The 17,068-nt window shown below is 38.7% G+C and overlaps 2 protein-coding genes across 3 annotated transcripts; one reads left to right on the forward strand and one right to left on the reverse strand.

The window, feature by feature from the left end:
- Window positions 1-1,949: 1,949 nt before the first annotated feature.
- LOC306845568 (uncharacterized protein) lies at window positions 1,950-4,188 on the forward strand. The gene is made up of 3 exons (XM_079378439.1): window positions 1,950-2,608; window positions 2,703-2,838; window positions 3,255-4,188. Exons 1-3 carry the CDS (start codon window positions 2,013-2,015, stop codon window positions 4,005-4,007), a joined length of 1,485 nt encoding a protein of 494 aa, XP_079234565.1. The 5' UTR covers window positions 1,950-2,012; the 3' UTR covers window positions 4,008-4,188.
- Window positions 4,045-7,297, reverse strand: LOC306845569 (uncharacterized protein). Of its 2 annotated transcripts, none has more exons than XM_079378440.1 (4): window positions 7,082-7,297; window positions 5,697-5,891; window positions 5,464-5,540; window positions 4,045-5,371 (listed from the first exon to the last, which is right to left on the reverse strand). In XM_079378440.1, the coding sequence occupies exons 1-4, from the start codon at window positions 7,109-7,111 to the stop codon at window positions 4,378-4,380; spliced, it is 1,296 nt and encodes a 431-aa protein (XP_079234566.1). In that variant the 5' UTR covers window positions 7,112-7,297; the 3' UTR covers window positions 4,045-4,377. The 2 variants fall into 2 exon arrangements, with proteins under 2 accessions (XP_079234566.1, XP_079234567.1); XM_079378441.1 differs by having other exon boundaries at window positions 4,098-5,371; window positions 6,737-7,244.
- Window positions 7,298-17,068: the final 9,771 nt, after the last annotated feature.

Raw genomic sequence — 17,068 nt, forward strand, 5'->3', positions numbered from 1 at the left:
GTGCTCAGAGCTCTGTAGCGTCGACCAGACGGTAACAGTTCAAAGAGGTTGTGTGCTGGATGTGAGGGGTCCAGAGTGATTTTGCCAGCCCTTTTGCTCACTCTGGATAAGTACAGTTCTTGGAGAGTGGGGAGGGTTATACCAATGACTCGCTCAGCAGTCCGGACTACCCTCCGTAGTCTTCTGAGGTCAGATTTGGTAGCTGAGCTGAACCAGACAGTTATTGAGGTGCAGAGGACGGATTCAGTGATGGCAGAGTAGAACTGTTTCAGTAAGTTCTGTGGCAGGTTGAACTTCCTCAGCTGGCGAAGAAAGTACAACCTCTGCTGGGCCTTCCTGACAATGGAGTCAATGTGAATATCCCACTTCAGGTCCTGAGAGATGGTGGTGCCCAGGAATCTGAATGACTCCACTGCAGTCACAGTGCTGTTCATGATGGTGAGTGGGGGGAGAGCAGGGGGGTTTCTCCTGAAGTCCACTATCATCTCCACAGTTTTGAGCGTGTTAAGCTCCAGGTTGTTGAGACTGCACCAGACAGCCAGCTCCTTAACCTCCTGTCTGTAAGCAGACTCGTCATCGTCCTGGATGAGGCCGATCAGTGTGGTGTCGTCTGCAAACTTCAGGAGCTTGACAGAGGGGTCTTTAGATGTGCAGTCAATGGTGTAGAGGGAGAAGAGCAGTGGGGAGAGAACGCAGCCCTGAGGAGCTCCAGTGCTGATGGTTCGGGTGCTGGATGTGAATTTGCCAAGCTTTACCAACTGCTGTCTGTCAGGAAGCTGTTGATCCACTGGCAGACGGAGGTGGGGACGGAGAGCTGAGTTAGTTTATTTTGAAGGGTTTCCGGGATAATGGTGTTAAAAGCAGAGCTGAAGTTCACAAACAGGATCCTCACATAAGTCCCTGGTCTGTCCAGATGCTGCAGGATGAAGTGCAGTCCCATATTGACAGCATCATCCACAGACCTGTTTGCTCTGTAGGCAAACTACAGGGGGTCCAGTAAGGGTCCAGTGATGTCCTTCAGATGAGCCAAAACCAGTCTTTCAAATGATTTCATGGCTACAGACGTTAGGGCCACAGGTCTGTAGTCATTAAGTCCAGTAATTTTGTGTTTCTTTGGGACGGGGATGATGGTGGAGCGTTTGAAGCATGAGGGGACTTCACACAGCTCCAGTGATCTATTGAAGATCTGTGTGAAGATGGGGGCTAGCTGATCAGCACAGATTTTTAGGCAGGCTGGTGACACACCATCTGGACCAGGTGCTTTCCTTCTTTTGTTCTTCCTGAAGACCTGGCACACATCATCTTCGCTGATTTGAATTGTAGGTGTGGGGGAGAGAGGGGTTGCTGGAGGTGTGAATGGTTGTGTGGAGGGGTGTTCTGGGCGGGTGTGGGGTGATCGTTCAAAACGACAAAAGAACTTGTTTAAGTCGTCTGCCAGGTGTTGATTCTCCAGAGTGCTGGGGGGTGGTGTTTTGTAGCTGGTGATGTCCTTCAATCCTAACCACACTGAAGCAGGATCACTGGAAGAGAATTTGTTCCTGAGCTTGTCAGAATAATTCCTCTTTGCCACTCTGATCTCCTTTTCCAGTGTGTAGAGAGCGGAGATTCGACAAATGGATGCTAGGTAACGCCGTTCTAAATCCGTGCTGACGAAGTTTCACGAGCGCGCCGGCTCGCTTTCCCCGTCTGCGCCTCCTCCTGTAGCGTTTGACCAGAGCTATATGGCTCCGCCAACTACAATGTCCAGCAAAACGTCCGAAAAATCAAAAACCAGTAGAAGATTTTGTGGTGTGTTCTGCCGAATGTTCAGCAGATCATCCCTGGTAAAACTGATCTTATTTGAAAAACAAAAAACAGGAAAAAAAAACTAAAACAATACGAACACTGAGGAGCAACGCACAATAGGCTCCTTGCACATAGCAACCTGACGTCATATCCGCAACGGGTAAATACGGCCCACTCTTTTCCTGTTTGGCGAAATATGGCGGCGCCCGCGGCGTAAACAGCGGAAAATGAGCCTTAAAAAAGATAGAGTTTTTTTCCAGAGGCAACAGAGAAAATATCATGAACATTGTTGTGTTCCCACATGCACGTCATCATCTAAATTCAACGGCGTTTTAAGTTACCATGGATTTCCCAGCGATGTTGAACTCAGAAAGCGGTGGCTGGTGAATATTCGTCGTGATGAGTTCATTGTCACAGGACACAGCAAAGTCTGTAGTTTGCACTTCACACCGGAGCAGATCATTCAGCCGAAAACACCGGAGGGGAAAAGGCAACTAAAGAAAGGAGCTGTCCCGGTATTGTTCCAGTGGAATGATTACTCCATCCCATCACCAAGACTGAGCGTTTGGGACAGAGTAAGCAAACTTCAGCCTGAGCTGGCATCAGCAGAAGATGGGCAACATATGGACTGCACTCCTGCTGCTGATCATGACTATTCATCTGTCCCAGAACCCGCTTTCATTGACTCGTTAATCGACGAAAACACGAATTTAAAAGAAGAAAATGACTCATTAAAGAAAGCGATACAGGAGCTGAAAATTAGCTGTAAATTTGGATTACAAAGATTCGCCCACTCTGACGACGACATTCGATTCTATACACGGTAAGATGCGAACAAGATACCCCTGACATTAGTAATTTGGACCATACGTGACCATACTGTAACGTTGTGTACTCTTTCTGTTCCGTTCCCATAGATTTCCCAGTTACCATAACCTTATGCTGTTTTGGAGATTGGTTGAACCATCGGTGCATAAAATGGTTCGTGCGTCGAGGGCCAAAGCTGCTGAAAAATTGAATGAAGCAATAACATCTGTCCGTCCCACACACACGGTTGGTTTTTGCAGTTGTCATTAATAATAATGTTGTCATTAATGTTGTTGCAGTTGTCATTAATGATAATCATTAATAATAATATTTTTCTGCAAATATAAATATTCTTTAGTTTATTTGATTTATTATGGTGGTTTTTCAAAGCAAACCTTCAAATTAATGTGAGAGATGAAAATGACATCTGACTGCATTTACCTCAACATTCTGATATTAGATTGAGTATTTTCTAACTTGAATCCATATTAATTTATAGATTTGAGTTGGGGGGGTCGTTAGTTTTTGCTGTTTTGCATTATTGCTGTTGTATTTTTAATTATAGACCAACAGCAGTAATGATAATTGCACATCCTTTTATCTATTAGACTAGAGAGGTTACATTAGGTTTAATGATGTTTGTGTGTGTGTTTTCTCACCAGAGACAATCATTGCAACCCATCGATGAGCTAGTCCTTTTCCTAATGTACTTGTCCGTTGGTTTAAAGGAGCAGGACTTGGCAAACCGTTTCAACATTCACATCTCTACTGTAAGCCGCATTATCTGTTCGTGGACCAACTACCTGTACACACTCTTGGGCTCGGTGGCTATCTGGATTGAGCCTGAAGACGTTAAAGCTCGCCTTCCTGATGATTTCAAAGACTTCTCCGATACTCAGATAATTGTTGACTGTACAGAGCTCAAGTGCCAGACGCCATCCTCACCTCTCCTCCAAAGTGAGATGTTTTCGAAGTACAAATCTCACTGTACAATGAAAGGACTTATCGGGATCGCCCCTCATGGTCCAGTGACCTTCATCTCTTCACTCTATGAGGGGTCAATAAGTGATAAAGAACTCTTTAGGCGGTCAGGGTTGGCTGACCTTTTAACTGATGACATGGCCGTGATGGTTGATAAAGGTTTCCTGATCACTGACTGTGTGAAGTGTAAAGTGTACTGTCCACCTTTTCTCAACAAAAAAAGCCAGATGCCAGCACCCAGTGTCCTCCAAACACAGAAAATTGCTCGTGTAAGAGTGCACGTTGAGCGAGTCATCCGAAGGGTAAAGGAGAATAAACTTTTTGATTCTGTTATTCCTTTGTCAATTGCTGGAAGCATTAATGAAATTTTTGCCGTTGCTTGCCTGCTTAGCAATTATCAAAATAAACATCTTGTCACAGCATGGGCCAAGTAGTGCTGACAAGTTTACATTACAGAAACCTACAACTTTTAAATGTAAGTATTATTTATCTCTGAATAAATTCTCATACAGTGACAACAGATGTGATCTCACACAACATTATAAACAATGATTTTTATTGTAAAATGATGCCATATTGTATAAAGTCCATGAATAAATCTGACATTACTTATTCAACTGTTTTTTTGTTTTTGTTTTTTTAAAGCAACAAGCTTGAAGACACATTTTATCCCAGATCATATCATTTATCAATCAGTTCCAGGCGAAATATATATACTGTAGGTGCGAGTGGTAAATGTAACGTAAATGAGAAGTCAAATTCATAGTCCTAATAAAATACATAATGAATCAGATTATGATTTCTTTACCTGCCAATCAGTTGTGATCGTCTCATTGAGAGATACTTTGTCATGTAAATGCTGAAGTAGAAATGATCACACTTCTGCCTGATTGTTTCTTGAACTTCTTTGTCTGAGTGCAGTCGCTGCACAAAGAAATCTTCCTCTGCCCAGACAAAAAGGTCACACCACTGAAGTCCAGTAATTAAAAGCTGGCCTTGTATTTGCCAAAAATAGGCATGGCTTTTCTTTAGTTTAAAAGCACCATTTGACATGTGCAAGTACTTGCAGTCAATGTAACTTTTAGCATTTGGACATTTAATTTCAACCAAACCGTAAGCGGGTGTTGCATTGGGATCATAAACAAGGCCATCCGGTGAGGCCCCTAGCCATGGAGCCTGTGGGTGAACCACAAGTCCACAAGGTGAGTAATTGACATTGTTGTACTGGGCATATTCTTTTGCTGCCTGAAACTCCATTTCTGAACCTCTCCTCATTTCCGCAGTTTGTCTGGTGCCCCTGATAATTCGCTCTGCAAGATGCTCAGCACTACTGTAACCTCTAACATGGGAAACTTCCCTAAACCTTGAGGAGGTTATCCTCATTCGCCGCAGCACGTGCCACTCTGGATCTTTGCTCTGACCCCGTGTCGACAATTCAATTTTGTGAGCCATCTCAATAGATAGCTGCACACTTTGTATATGCAAATGTTCTTCCTCTGTGCATACCCACACACATTCTGTTGGTGACAGCTGATGAGTAATAAGGGGAAGACATGGAGGACCCGGGGCATTCTTATGCAGCTCTGTGCATTGTGTTAGAAGTTTCGGCTGCTGATAGGAGATCACACTACCCCTCTGTACCAGTCCAAATTCAGAATCCACAAGGGGCTTGTCAATGCTCATCCCCATTGTTGTCACCAGGGGCATATCCAGTGGATCTAGGCCGCTGTACACCTCGGCCACACGAAGTACCGACAGGTCAGGAAGAGGGCCAGTCATTCCTCTGTAGAGGGTGCTCCTTTTAATAAAAAATATCATAAAGAGGTACATAATTTGACATAACAATGGGGGAAACAACTCATGAAAATAATTAAGTTAATATTTATTTACCGTAATCCTCCTTTACCCATCCGACCCTGCACAGGCTTAACAACCACCATCTTCCCAACTGGACCTGGTTTTACACCCTGTGAAATTGTGATAAAATACGTGTTAAAATACACTCATAATTTTTAAAATTTATTAAACAGAGGTTCTATTTTGCAGCTACTGGTACATACTATTGCATGACATACATCTATGCAAACTATCCCATATGAACCATGCTTTGCTATGAAACTTACTGCTGTTCGGGGTTTGTGCCATTGTTGCTCGGATTCTGTACAGCTGTGTACAGGAGGAACCACTGGCACACCCAGCTGGGAGAAGTGAGCTGTCTGGAATAATAGGGCAACTGTGTGGTTGCATAGAGCTGTCCCCGCCACACATGAGCATCTGCACCGCACCATAATTACAGGATCTGTGTCCCTGAGGACCATCTGTCGATAGATCAGTCGTAATTACTCTATATGGTCATGTTGGACTTGTGAACTGTTGGCATGAATGTATCCTTCTTAAAAGGTTGTATCACCGATTTCTGGCCCAAAAATAAATCATCACATGAATCAATTGCTACGTCACTCTGTTGATGTTCAAATAAAACAGAGAGCTAGCTCGCTACTCCCTCCCCCTCCCTTCCGTGCAATTGAAACTCTCCTAAATGTGCATCTCGTTGGTTATTGGTTGGAACACTTTGTTTTGCTTTTGAGTGGGTGGTGAACACTTGTTGATAACAAGTGTTTTTGTGTACAGATCTCGGAGCCTAGGCTGCTAGCGGATCGTTAGGAAAGATTAGATGAATGTGATAATTTATGTTTTCTATAAATATATAATATATATATAATATAATAATAATAATAATATAATATATAATATTATATTAAATATTTATATAATATTTTTTTTTAGAAAATCCCTTCTTTTGGGCCAGAAAAAGGGGATTTTGATACAACCTTTAACACAGAAATAGATGTCTTTAAATGGAATTATGAGAAGTGGTGTGCAGCAAGTATGGCATTATATTAAGTCATACATAATGATATTTTGGCATCCAAAGCTGCACACTGTAAACACAATCCCATTCAAACACATCAAAATAAAACGCACAGAAAACAGTAACAGAGACTTGAACAACTTGAGTAGCTTTTGGAAAAGTTAAGCACATGCAAGCCAGCAACAGTGAACAGCTTGAGCAGTTTTTGGAAGTTGAGCACATACAAAGCGATAACGAAGGTCAAAATGTAACATGACCATGTTAAGCACAACACACAACTTGAACTCGAACCTTTTGGAACTGCTGAACTCGGAACTCTGACACAAATTACAAGTGCAGCCCTACATTTACACAATGAGGTTTTTCGTGCTTCTTCATGGATCTGAAGCAGAAAGCCTTTACAGCGACTTCACTTGTGGCCCTGTCTTTGTTTGACACTCACATATTAACACAATAAGAAGTTAGGAACATGCATGAAGGCGTACAGACACAACGTAGACATTTTTCGCCTAATACTAGAAAACAGTACAACATTATAACACGAATATTCTGTCAGACCGGGATTGTTTATTAGCCTAGCCTAATGTAAGCTAGCAAGCTAACGTAAGCCATAAAGTTTGAGATATATAGACTTACCTTCATATCCGTGGATATATGAAGAGGCATACATTTTAAAGCCCTTCTCTAATTTGCTGGTAGGTGATTTGGAGGAGGACTTACAAAGGCGATGTACGTCCGTTATTGTAAGTTTCGGCAACTCTTGTAAACACCTAGTGTAGAATAGCGCCATGTTTAGACCGGAAAAGACGAGGCCGCATTTCCGGTAAGGAAGTAGTTACGTGCAAGGAGCCCATAGCTGCCATCAGCGGCGCCATTTTGTCTCATTTGTGTTTGGAAAAACACCTGCTTCTGAGCAGCCATAATTGAAAATTTCTTCTCAAAATTAAATATATAGCATTTTCTTTATGTTGTATATTGCATTCTATACTGAACATCTAAACTGAATGTAGATTAAATTTTAACACCAGTTCATAGAAGATTTGATCTACTTTTGCAGATGAAGCATATGGAAATGAAATCAAACCAACCAAAACAGAGGAGTTTGCTGACGAGGGTTCAAGTGTTAAATTATTCTGCAGTTATTCATCTGCATATCGTCTTCACTGGTATCGTCAGTATCCCGGATCAGCTCCTCAGTTCATTGTGTTCATCTTAGAGAGTGCAAAACAAGATTCCAGATTCACTGCCAAAGTCACCAAAGACAAAGAAAAATATGTGGATCTGGAGATCTCCTCTGCATCTATATCAGACTCTGCTCTGTACTACTGCGCTCTGGAGCCCACAGTGACAGGAAACATATGAACACTGTACAAAAACCTGACACACAGTATTGCACCTACATCACAATATCCAACCCTCATATCTGCTATGTTAACACAAGGGAACACCCCTCTATTTAGCAAAAAAAATAAAAAATAAAGTTGACACACAAAGATTCACTTTAAGGATACTTCTCCAAGTATTCATAATATTTTATAAAGCAACCATGTTCAAAGAGGTGATAAAATAATAGTTAGATGCATTTGCTTTTTGCCAGGTTGTGAAGCAGATGAGGTTTATATCTTTGAGGTAGTTTGTTGAACCTGACATTGACTGTGTCATTTAAGCTGAGAATGTAAGCACACATACAAATATCCATGAGTATATCCAGTGGGTAAACATCCTTATAACATACAGATAAGTATCATGGGGATCAAGCATTTAAAAATAAAATAAAAATTTGTACACTTTGAAACATTCATGTTTATTTTATTGGTTCATTAATAATTCATCTTTGTATTTTTTTTCAGATTCATCTGTTAAATTAATAAACATATACTGTATATAATTCCTTGCAGCAAAAGCTTTCCTCCAAGCAGTGGCAGAGAAGAAAAGAGATCAGGAGAAGCAGGAGATCACACTGAAGTCAGGAAGTTCTAATGTGTTTGAGTGAAACTGCAGAGACTCACAGTAACACAGATCTACAGCTCAGAGCACAGAGAACATTAACACACACCTGATCTGACCAAGTCAACATGGAAAAACACCTGCTTCTGATTTTAATTATGACTTCAGGTACAATATGGCATTTTTTTTATTAATTACAGTGGTATTCAGACACATTCAAATGGGATAGTTTTGTGTTGCTTGACTCACAAATTATTTTCATTTGCTTTAGGTGTGATGACTGCAGACCAGATTAGACCAAATCAAGAAACTAGTGTCATAAAAAAGGAAGATGAGACTGTGACACTCAGCTGCTCATATGACACAAGCAGCATTTATGTTAGACTTTATTGGTATAGACAGTATCTTAATGAAGAGCTTCACTATTTAATATATAAGGGTGCACGATCAGTTAGTGCAAGTGGGAGCCCCTCTGAACCCCGCTTTCAGTCGACTACATCACACACATCCACTGAACTCACTATTTCTGGTGTAACGCTGTCAGATTCAGCTCTCTATTATTGTGCTCTAAGAGTTGGAGCCCAGTGATACAAAATCTATGTGCAGTCGTACAAAAACTCAAATTAATTTTCCCCTTTGATGCCAAGCCATAACAAACCCACAATCTAAAATTTACACAATTTAATTTAACTTGTGGAAACACCTGTGTGTGGTTACTGAAAATGTAATAAAAAGGAAACACAACATTTCCTGAATTTCAGTTGTACATCACAACTCTTTAAGGAAGTTTCCCACTCCAAGTCAAATTCTTCAAATACTGCAAAATGGTATGTCCCATAAATATCATTTTATTTCTTATTTCTTATGATTAATTGATTCTGACATTAGTTACACTGTTTGCAAATTATTTTAGAATATATTACAGTTGTGTAATTGTACATAATTGTACAAATTGTACATAAAAAAACTGCCCGATCTTCTGATCAACACATTTTACATAAACCCATTGAACGCATGGTCCGCCAAATGCGGTCGACTGTGAGTGACGTCACGTCCCAACACGAACACGCCCCATAGCATAATCCCACCCTTGACACTGATTGACAGGTTTCCGTGTAAGGCATCGGAAATGGATTCCATTTGAGTTTTGGCTGGCTACATACGCGACGCTGAGAAAGTGAAAAAGCAGACGTGGTAATTGAAATTTCTATTTAAATATGACTGGCTCAATACTCGTAAGATATGGGAAACACAGATGCAAACGGACTTTGCATTTCCATTTTAAATTTGGCAGTCACTGTGCGTTTGCTTAAACGAAAATGCAAACGGTAATGCGTGATTTGCATTTGCGTTTGGATTATGTCACATTTTATGCGTCCACAAATTGAAAACGCAATTGCAAATACAATTTGCAATTCCGTTTGAATAATGTCCGGAATATCATTCCATATTGTTCCGTCCTCCACGCCTTGCCAACTCACACCAGATGCGTTTCAGAAGCGAAGCGACAGGATTCGCGAGACCACGTGATTTGCCTGTCAGATGTTGTTTGGTTGCTCATTGTCCTTGTAAAAAAGATTTGTGATGTCATATAACACCGTGTGTTTTTCAAACTCGAGGATGAACCTCTTGTTGTCCATAGCCTCTTGCCAAAGATATGTGACCGTGAAATACAATTGTGAGTCTGCACAGGGTGTTTATTTTGAAATTGACATGACATGACGCTGCACAATCATTTAATCCCGAATTCCACAGACTCAAATTGAAAGACATTTGTTTGTGGTTAGTAAGATGTATGCATAAAATTTATGCAGTACATGGATAATTGTGCGTGCATCTATTAATCATTTTGAGTCTAATATCATCCCATACAGGCACACTGTTGTTCATCTCATAGTTTTGGGGTAAGTAGATTTTCTTCCATTTTAAATTGGGAATCAATTAATGATTGAGTTATTCAAATGGTAAATGGTTTTCTAAATTCTAGGGTGTAAATCTGAGAATACCATCCACCAGAATATGAGACTTCAAATTAAGTTTGAAGGTGCACCTGAAGCTTCAAAATTTGCCACCTCTGGAAGCATGTCTACGAGACACTCTGGTGTTGCAGAAATCTGATAACGTTATGTGTATTGTGTTACTGCTTTAGTTGATAGTTTCTGATTCTATTTCACATTTGTAAATCAGTTTGGATAAAAATGTTACTTAGAAACATAAATGTGTGTATATTATTCTTTTATTATCTGTGTCCTGTCCTGTTGCTGTCTTTCTGTTGCATTGTGGAGCTTCTGTCACTAAAACAAATTCCTTGTATGTGTAAACAAACTTGGCCAATAAAGCTCATTCTGATTCTGATTCTGATAAATTCACCACAGGGAGGCAGCATCCCTCAAGGTGTCTTCAGGGATTCAGGTGGCATGCGAGAGCTTGAAGACTTGAAACATCAAGAGAAGAACAGCGCAGAGGAAACCAAGAGCTAGAGTAAAGACAGAGAGACACAATCATTAGAAGTTAAAATTTCTTTATCTCAGCTATGGAAAAATGGGTGATAATTATGCTTTTTAAAGCTCATGATTTAGGTAAGAAATATCATAATTTTCACTTTATCATTTGTTCATATGTAAAGTATTAATAACTGAATCTACATTCCAGTGTGCTGAGGGCAAGACAGAGTTGAACAGCCTTCAAGAAAAATGACTGCAAATGAAGCAGATCAAGTTACTTTAATGTGTAACTACACTACCAAAGCTACAAATACAGATGTGTATCTCTTCTGGTACAAACAGCTGCCCAACAGATCACCAACATTCATTCTGAATAAAATTCCATTTATTGAAAGAATAACTAAGCCGAATTTTAAGAAGAGATTTTCTGCAAAACTGGATACAACATCAAGAACAGTTCCACTGATGATCCAGGATGTGTGTGTGTCTGACTCTGCTGTGTACTACTGTGCTCTGCAGCCCACAGTGACTGAAACACACTCAACACTCATACAAAAGCATGCAAAATAAATAAAAACTCTTCAACTTAAAACACTATAAACCAAGTTGAAACATTATGAAAAGCTTCACGAATTGAGAATCAGTAATAAACAAATAAAGTGTTATTTTCTGGCAAACCATCAAGAATCAAGTATTTAAAGTTCAAGATTCGATTTGTGAAGTGTAAATCCCTATATTTGCAACACACACACACATAGGCGTAATGGTTTTTATACTGTACAAACCCTACAACAACCCTAAACGTAACCTACTTTGTGCATTTTTACTTTCTCGGAAAAAAAACAAACTCATTCTGTATAATTTATATAGGCCTTTTGAAATTAAGGGGACATGGGGTAATGTCCTCATAAGTCACCTTTTCCTTGCAATACCTATGTCATACCCATGTCATTATACAAATTTGTGTCCTCATATGTCAAAAAACACACGCACGCACGCACTCACACACACACACACACACACACAAGCCTGAAGACACACCTCTTCTGTGAGCACTAAACCAATACATTATAGAATTGGAGCTAGTAAATTAAAATAGTTAATTTTTTATCATGACTTGTATTAAAAAATAAAAAACAAAGATGATGTGTGTGGAGCATGTCATAGTTTGTTGTAGCCACACTGCATCAAGTTCTGTGCTCTTTAAAGGATTCACCCCAAAATAAAAATTCTGTCATAATTTTCTGTCAGATTTGTTCCAAACCTGTATGAGAAGACTTTTTAAAGAATGTTGGTAACCAAACTGTTGATGGTAACATTTTAGTGGTGTTGACTATGTAAATGTAGGTTATTTATGTTGTTTTAAGAAAATGATATGCAAGTCAGCATTGGAAATACAAAGTTCTGGCATGAAAATATGGCGCAGTCCGATAGATCTAACTCAATATGACATAACATCGTCATCACATGTCACAGCCGATTGGTTCTCTTCTGTATTGGTAGCCAATGAGCTCGCTGTTCAACATTCAAGTACTTGCAAGTGTTTGCTGTAGCAGTAGCAGCACACTTCAGAAACCCTCCACTTTCCCCAGCTCCACTTGTATAGATCTGGTACAGGGTGTAGCATCATGTATGCTATGGGGGTTATTCATAGGCTATATGTTATATGTGTAGCAGCAGTATCTCTTACATGCTCACAGCAGCGTGTTGTGGATGTATTGGCAGTAGCAAGTCTTGGTACTTGCTCTGCCACAGCAGCAGCGTAGCAGATCTATTCCGCCAAGACCAAATACATTAACATGTACATTACATACCAGTCCCTCTGAGAGTTGTCATGACAGAACTTTATTTACAGTCTAACAGCCCTATTTTTGGCTATTCTTGACCTTCACACTGACAAACTAACAAGAAAATGTCCAGCTTAATCAAAATGTCTGCTCAGCAAATCTTAAGCCACATATGTTTACTACAGTAATGATATGAATCTCTCTCTCTCTTAATCTAACGAAAACTATGTAATTTCAGATATTGGCCACAGTATGATGGCATAATCTATGATGTTGGTATTTAGTTTTTCTGTCAGTCCAGGATGTGTGTGTGTTTTACTGCTGTTTACTAATGAGCTCTGCAGCCCACTGTAACTGATACACATAAACATACTGACATCCTGTGCAGTTTCCAACATAAGCATTTTTTAAAAATCTATTAAACACACTACACAGTGGGTGAAGCTTAGTGTGAAGCTGGGGGTGTGAGTGAAAACAATTAATCAGATGTCACCGTCTCTCTGAAGACATCATGTTTCTCTTTACCTGGATAATAATCTAATTTTGCATGGATAAGAGATGTGTTATAATACAAAAATGATATTATTATAAAATTGTATTATAATGAAAAATAAAATAAAAATCCATTTGAGGCTTTTCATGTCTTATTTTTATTGTTTGATTGCTTTTATTGCATCGAATCCAATGAGAACAATCGATGGATACAGAGTCAAAGGCTAAAAGAAAATCCATAAACTGCAGCAGTTAGTAAACTGAATGATACTATTAGTGAAAATAAATAAATTAATAAATGTTAAGGAACCCAAATTTACATATGTATAACTGAAATGAATCAATGTGAAATCAATGTGACATTAAAAATTGAATGAAGCAAATTTACATTAAACCCATACAAAAGTAGCTAATAGTTAAAGTTTAAATCTATTATCATGTGTAACACATAGTGAAGGTATAATGTGCCACAAGGTGGCAGTGTTCTCAGACATTTCATTGGAACTGCATTTTAACAGAATTTGTAAATTGTACACTACATTTTTAATATAATGTGAAAAGTGCCAGAAAGTCATGCAGATTTTTGGTGTCTTTTCTTTCATATATCACAACATTAAACATACTATTAAATGAAGGTTCGGAGCTTTCACTGGTTTCACACTCACAGAGATCAGGAGGTTCAGCAGAAAGCATCAGTAACACAGTCAGAGCACAGAGAGCATTAACACAGAGATGATGTGATCATATTCACCATGAACAAGCCCAGTGATACAAAGCATGCAACAAGTGGTGCAAAAACTAAAATTATTATTATTATATTTTTTTTTTACTTTAAAGCTATTTTTATGAAAACCAAATAAAAAACTCAATGTGAGATAACTGCAAACACCTGCATGTGGTTGAGGGAAGACATGTTTTATAAAAGGAATAAAAGGACAAAAAAAGTAAAAAAAAAAAGCTTATAAGGGTTTAGGGTTACAACTGTGTGTTACAGAAATGTACTACAGTTGTGCAACATTTAATTCGTGTTACATTTGCAAAAAACATAAAGCTTCCCCATATTATACATGCATATGTGTTTCATGAAGTTTTGTCTGACACTATCTGACACTAAAATATGACTAATGTTAATTTTAACTTGTGTAACAAAATGTACTGAGCACCCACTTATAATTATTACTACTTAGAATTTATCTGTATCTTAACAATAATGGACAGAAAATTGGTTTCACATACAGTATATAGCAGTAATGAGCCAGGCCCTAAGAAAAACTATTCCAAAAAAATAAAGCTTTTCTTTGCCTTCAAGTGTCAAAAGAGGAGGGACTTAGATCTGACATGATGTAGTTATGTCTGACAGAGACTGTGGTAGAAAATATTCAGTCTGTCTTCTCAGAGTGAACACTTGTACAATAGATCTTCACTCAGTTATTCTGTTTCAACCGGTATGTATATTTATTTGGCTGATTATTTGGTTCATTATTAAAAGAAGAAAATAACAAAACAAATGTACCTCTTCTTTTTCAGTTGCTGTCTTTGGAAATGTCATCAAACCAATCAAAACCAATGTTTTTGCTGAGGAGGGTTCAAGTGTTACATTGTCCTGTAGTTTTACTGACTCTAGCACTAGAGATGATCTACACTGGTACCGTCAGTATGGAAGATCATAACCTGAATTTCTTGTTCTCACCTATGACACAGCAAAAGAAGCTAAGGTGTTTGATGTAGATCCAAGATTCACTGTTAATGTGACAAAAAGGGAACATGTGGATCTGAAGATATCCTCTGCTGCTGTATCAGACTCTGCTCTGTACTACTGTGCTCTGCAGCCCACAGTGACAGAAAACACATCAGCTCTCTACAAAACCCTGTTGCAGTAAGAGACAAGAGAGAAACACTGAGACAGAGATGAAGACAGGGAGAAAGAAGCTGTAAGTGGCAATTATGAACCAATGAAAAAACAACAACATAACCAACAAACAAAAAAACTAACAAACAAAAAAACAGGTAGTACCAAAATCCAAAGGTACACACTGGTCCCTATCCCTATGAAGCTGCTCTTTAACGTCTGTAATTCAGTCAACTGTCAAAACATTTCATACATTTAATACATTTCATATATTCCCCAATTGCAATAAATAGTGCAGGTTGATGTATGCCACAGGATGGCAGTGTTCACACACTTTCACATGGAGATACGGCTGTTCCTTTCCTATAAAAGAGAAATATAGTCATGCTACAAAATTGTTAAAGTGTTATATTGCACAAATGATATAGAAAATATACTTACATAACAGAAAACATATAAATCAAGAAACCACATTTTCTTCAGGTTACGTAACATTTCCATGCTAATGATAAAGAGTAAAAAATTTGTGCCTTTGCAACCTTAATAAATTCAGAAGTTGGATGTATATTGGTGTAATGCATACAGTATATTTAACTGGCTTCTTCATATTGGCACTTTTTGGAATAATAATGTTCTTTTTGAAGAAATACTCCATTGCATACACTCTGTGCTCCATCATCACCATTATCATGGTTTGTGCACAGTGATGAAGCTGAAGTACATCAAAAGTGGTTTAATTAACATGCTTCTGATGTTGTTTTGATGCAGGCTAAACCCCCATGTAAAACGTTTTATATACAATGTTCCCTAAATCACTTGATATCTAACACAGTTAAATGACAGTCATCAACAGCAGAAGGAAGTTCAGAGAGCAGGAAGTTCCTGTCTGTGTGTGTGACTGATCTGCAGTGACTTACAGCTCAGAGCACTGAGAGACTCAACAGAGAACTGAACTGATCTGATTGAACATGGACAGATGCTTTATACTGATTCTCATTGTGGGAACAGGTATATTATTTACTGGGAAAATTACAAAAATATTTGTATGTACATATAAATGTATGATCTTTTAAAATTCTAAAACTCAAAATAATATATTGACATTATTTTGGTTATTTGTATTTTGTAAAACATGCTGTGAAATGTGTTTCCAATATTATTTTGACAACTTTGCTTCGATAAATCAAAAATCAGTTATATATGTGCTTACTGTTGACAGGTTTGGTGGCTGGAGACAACATTGAGCCAGATAAAGTGACAGATAAAATCTCTGAAGAACGAGAAACTGTCAAGCTGAGCTGCTCATATAGTACAAGTAGTGAATATGTTTGGCTTTACTGGTACAGACAGTATCCCAACAGAGAACCACAGTATTTATTACGTAAAGGTGCCCGATCACGTTCTGATACTCATACCTCTGATGGTCGATTTAATTCGGCTACATCTCGTACATCCACTGAACTCACTATTACTGATCTACGTCTGTCAGATTCAGCTCTCTATTATTGTGCTCTGAGAGTAGTAGCTCAGTGATACAAAACACGAAACATGTCGTACAAAAACCTGAAGCTCTTTTCACTTTGAAACTATCTACTGAAACCACAATCAAGTCCACAATCTATCCAGCCCTGGATGTAATAAAATATGTGGTAACACCTGTGTGAGTTTGAATTAGACATAAAAAACTCCCAAAAAGCATTGGCAATGTGTTCAGATATCACATTCTTTGCGGTTCCTTTTATACACAAACACATTCTAAAATATAATTTCTTAATTGCTTGTCTTCATGCAGTAAAACAGGGAGCCAGTAGAGGGAAGTCACTTAAGTGAGATTTGTTGAAAGGGTGTTGAGATTTCAGTCTTTTCCAATATTAGGTCTCCTTCTCTGTTGAGTTCATGGCTCTTTTGACTCTTCAATAGGATCCAGTATTTGATATTATGGTTCAGTCTGTTGGGTTTATTTTCATGGCTTTGGCAGTGAATTCAGAGCGTCTTCTCCCACTGCAAGATACTGCCATGCTCAAATCTAGTCCTCAACAAACCAAAGGCATATACATTATTTATGGTCAAAAGCGTGAGAAAACCCCTTTTAATTGCTAGGCTT

The sequence above is a fragment of the Barbus barbus genome (genome assembly GCF_936440315.1).
Source record: "Barbus barbus genome assembly, chromosome: 26".
Taxonomy (NCBI): Eukaryota; Metazoa; Chordata; class Actinopteri; order Cypriniformes; family Cyprinidae; genus Barbus; species Barbus barbus.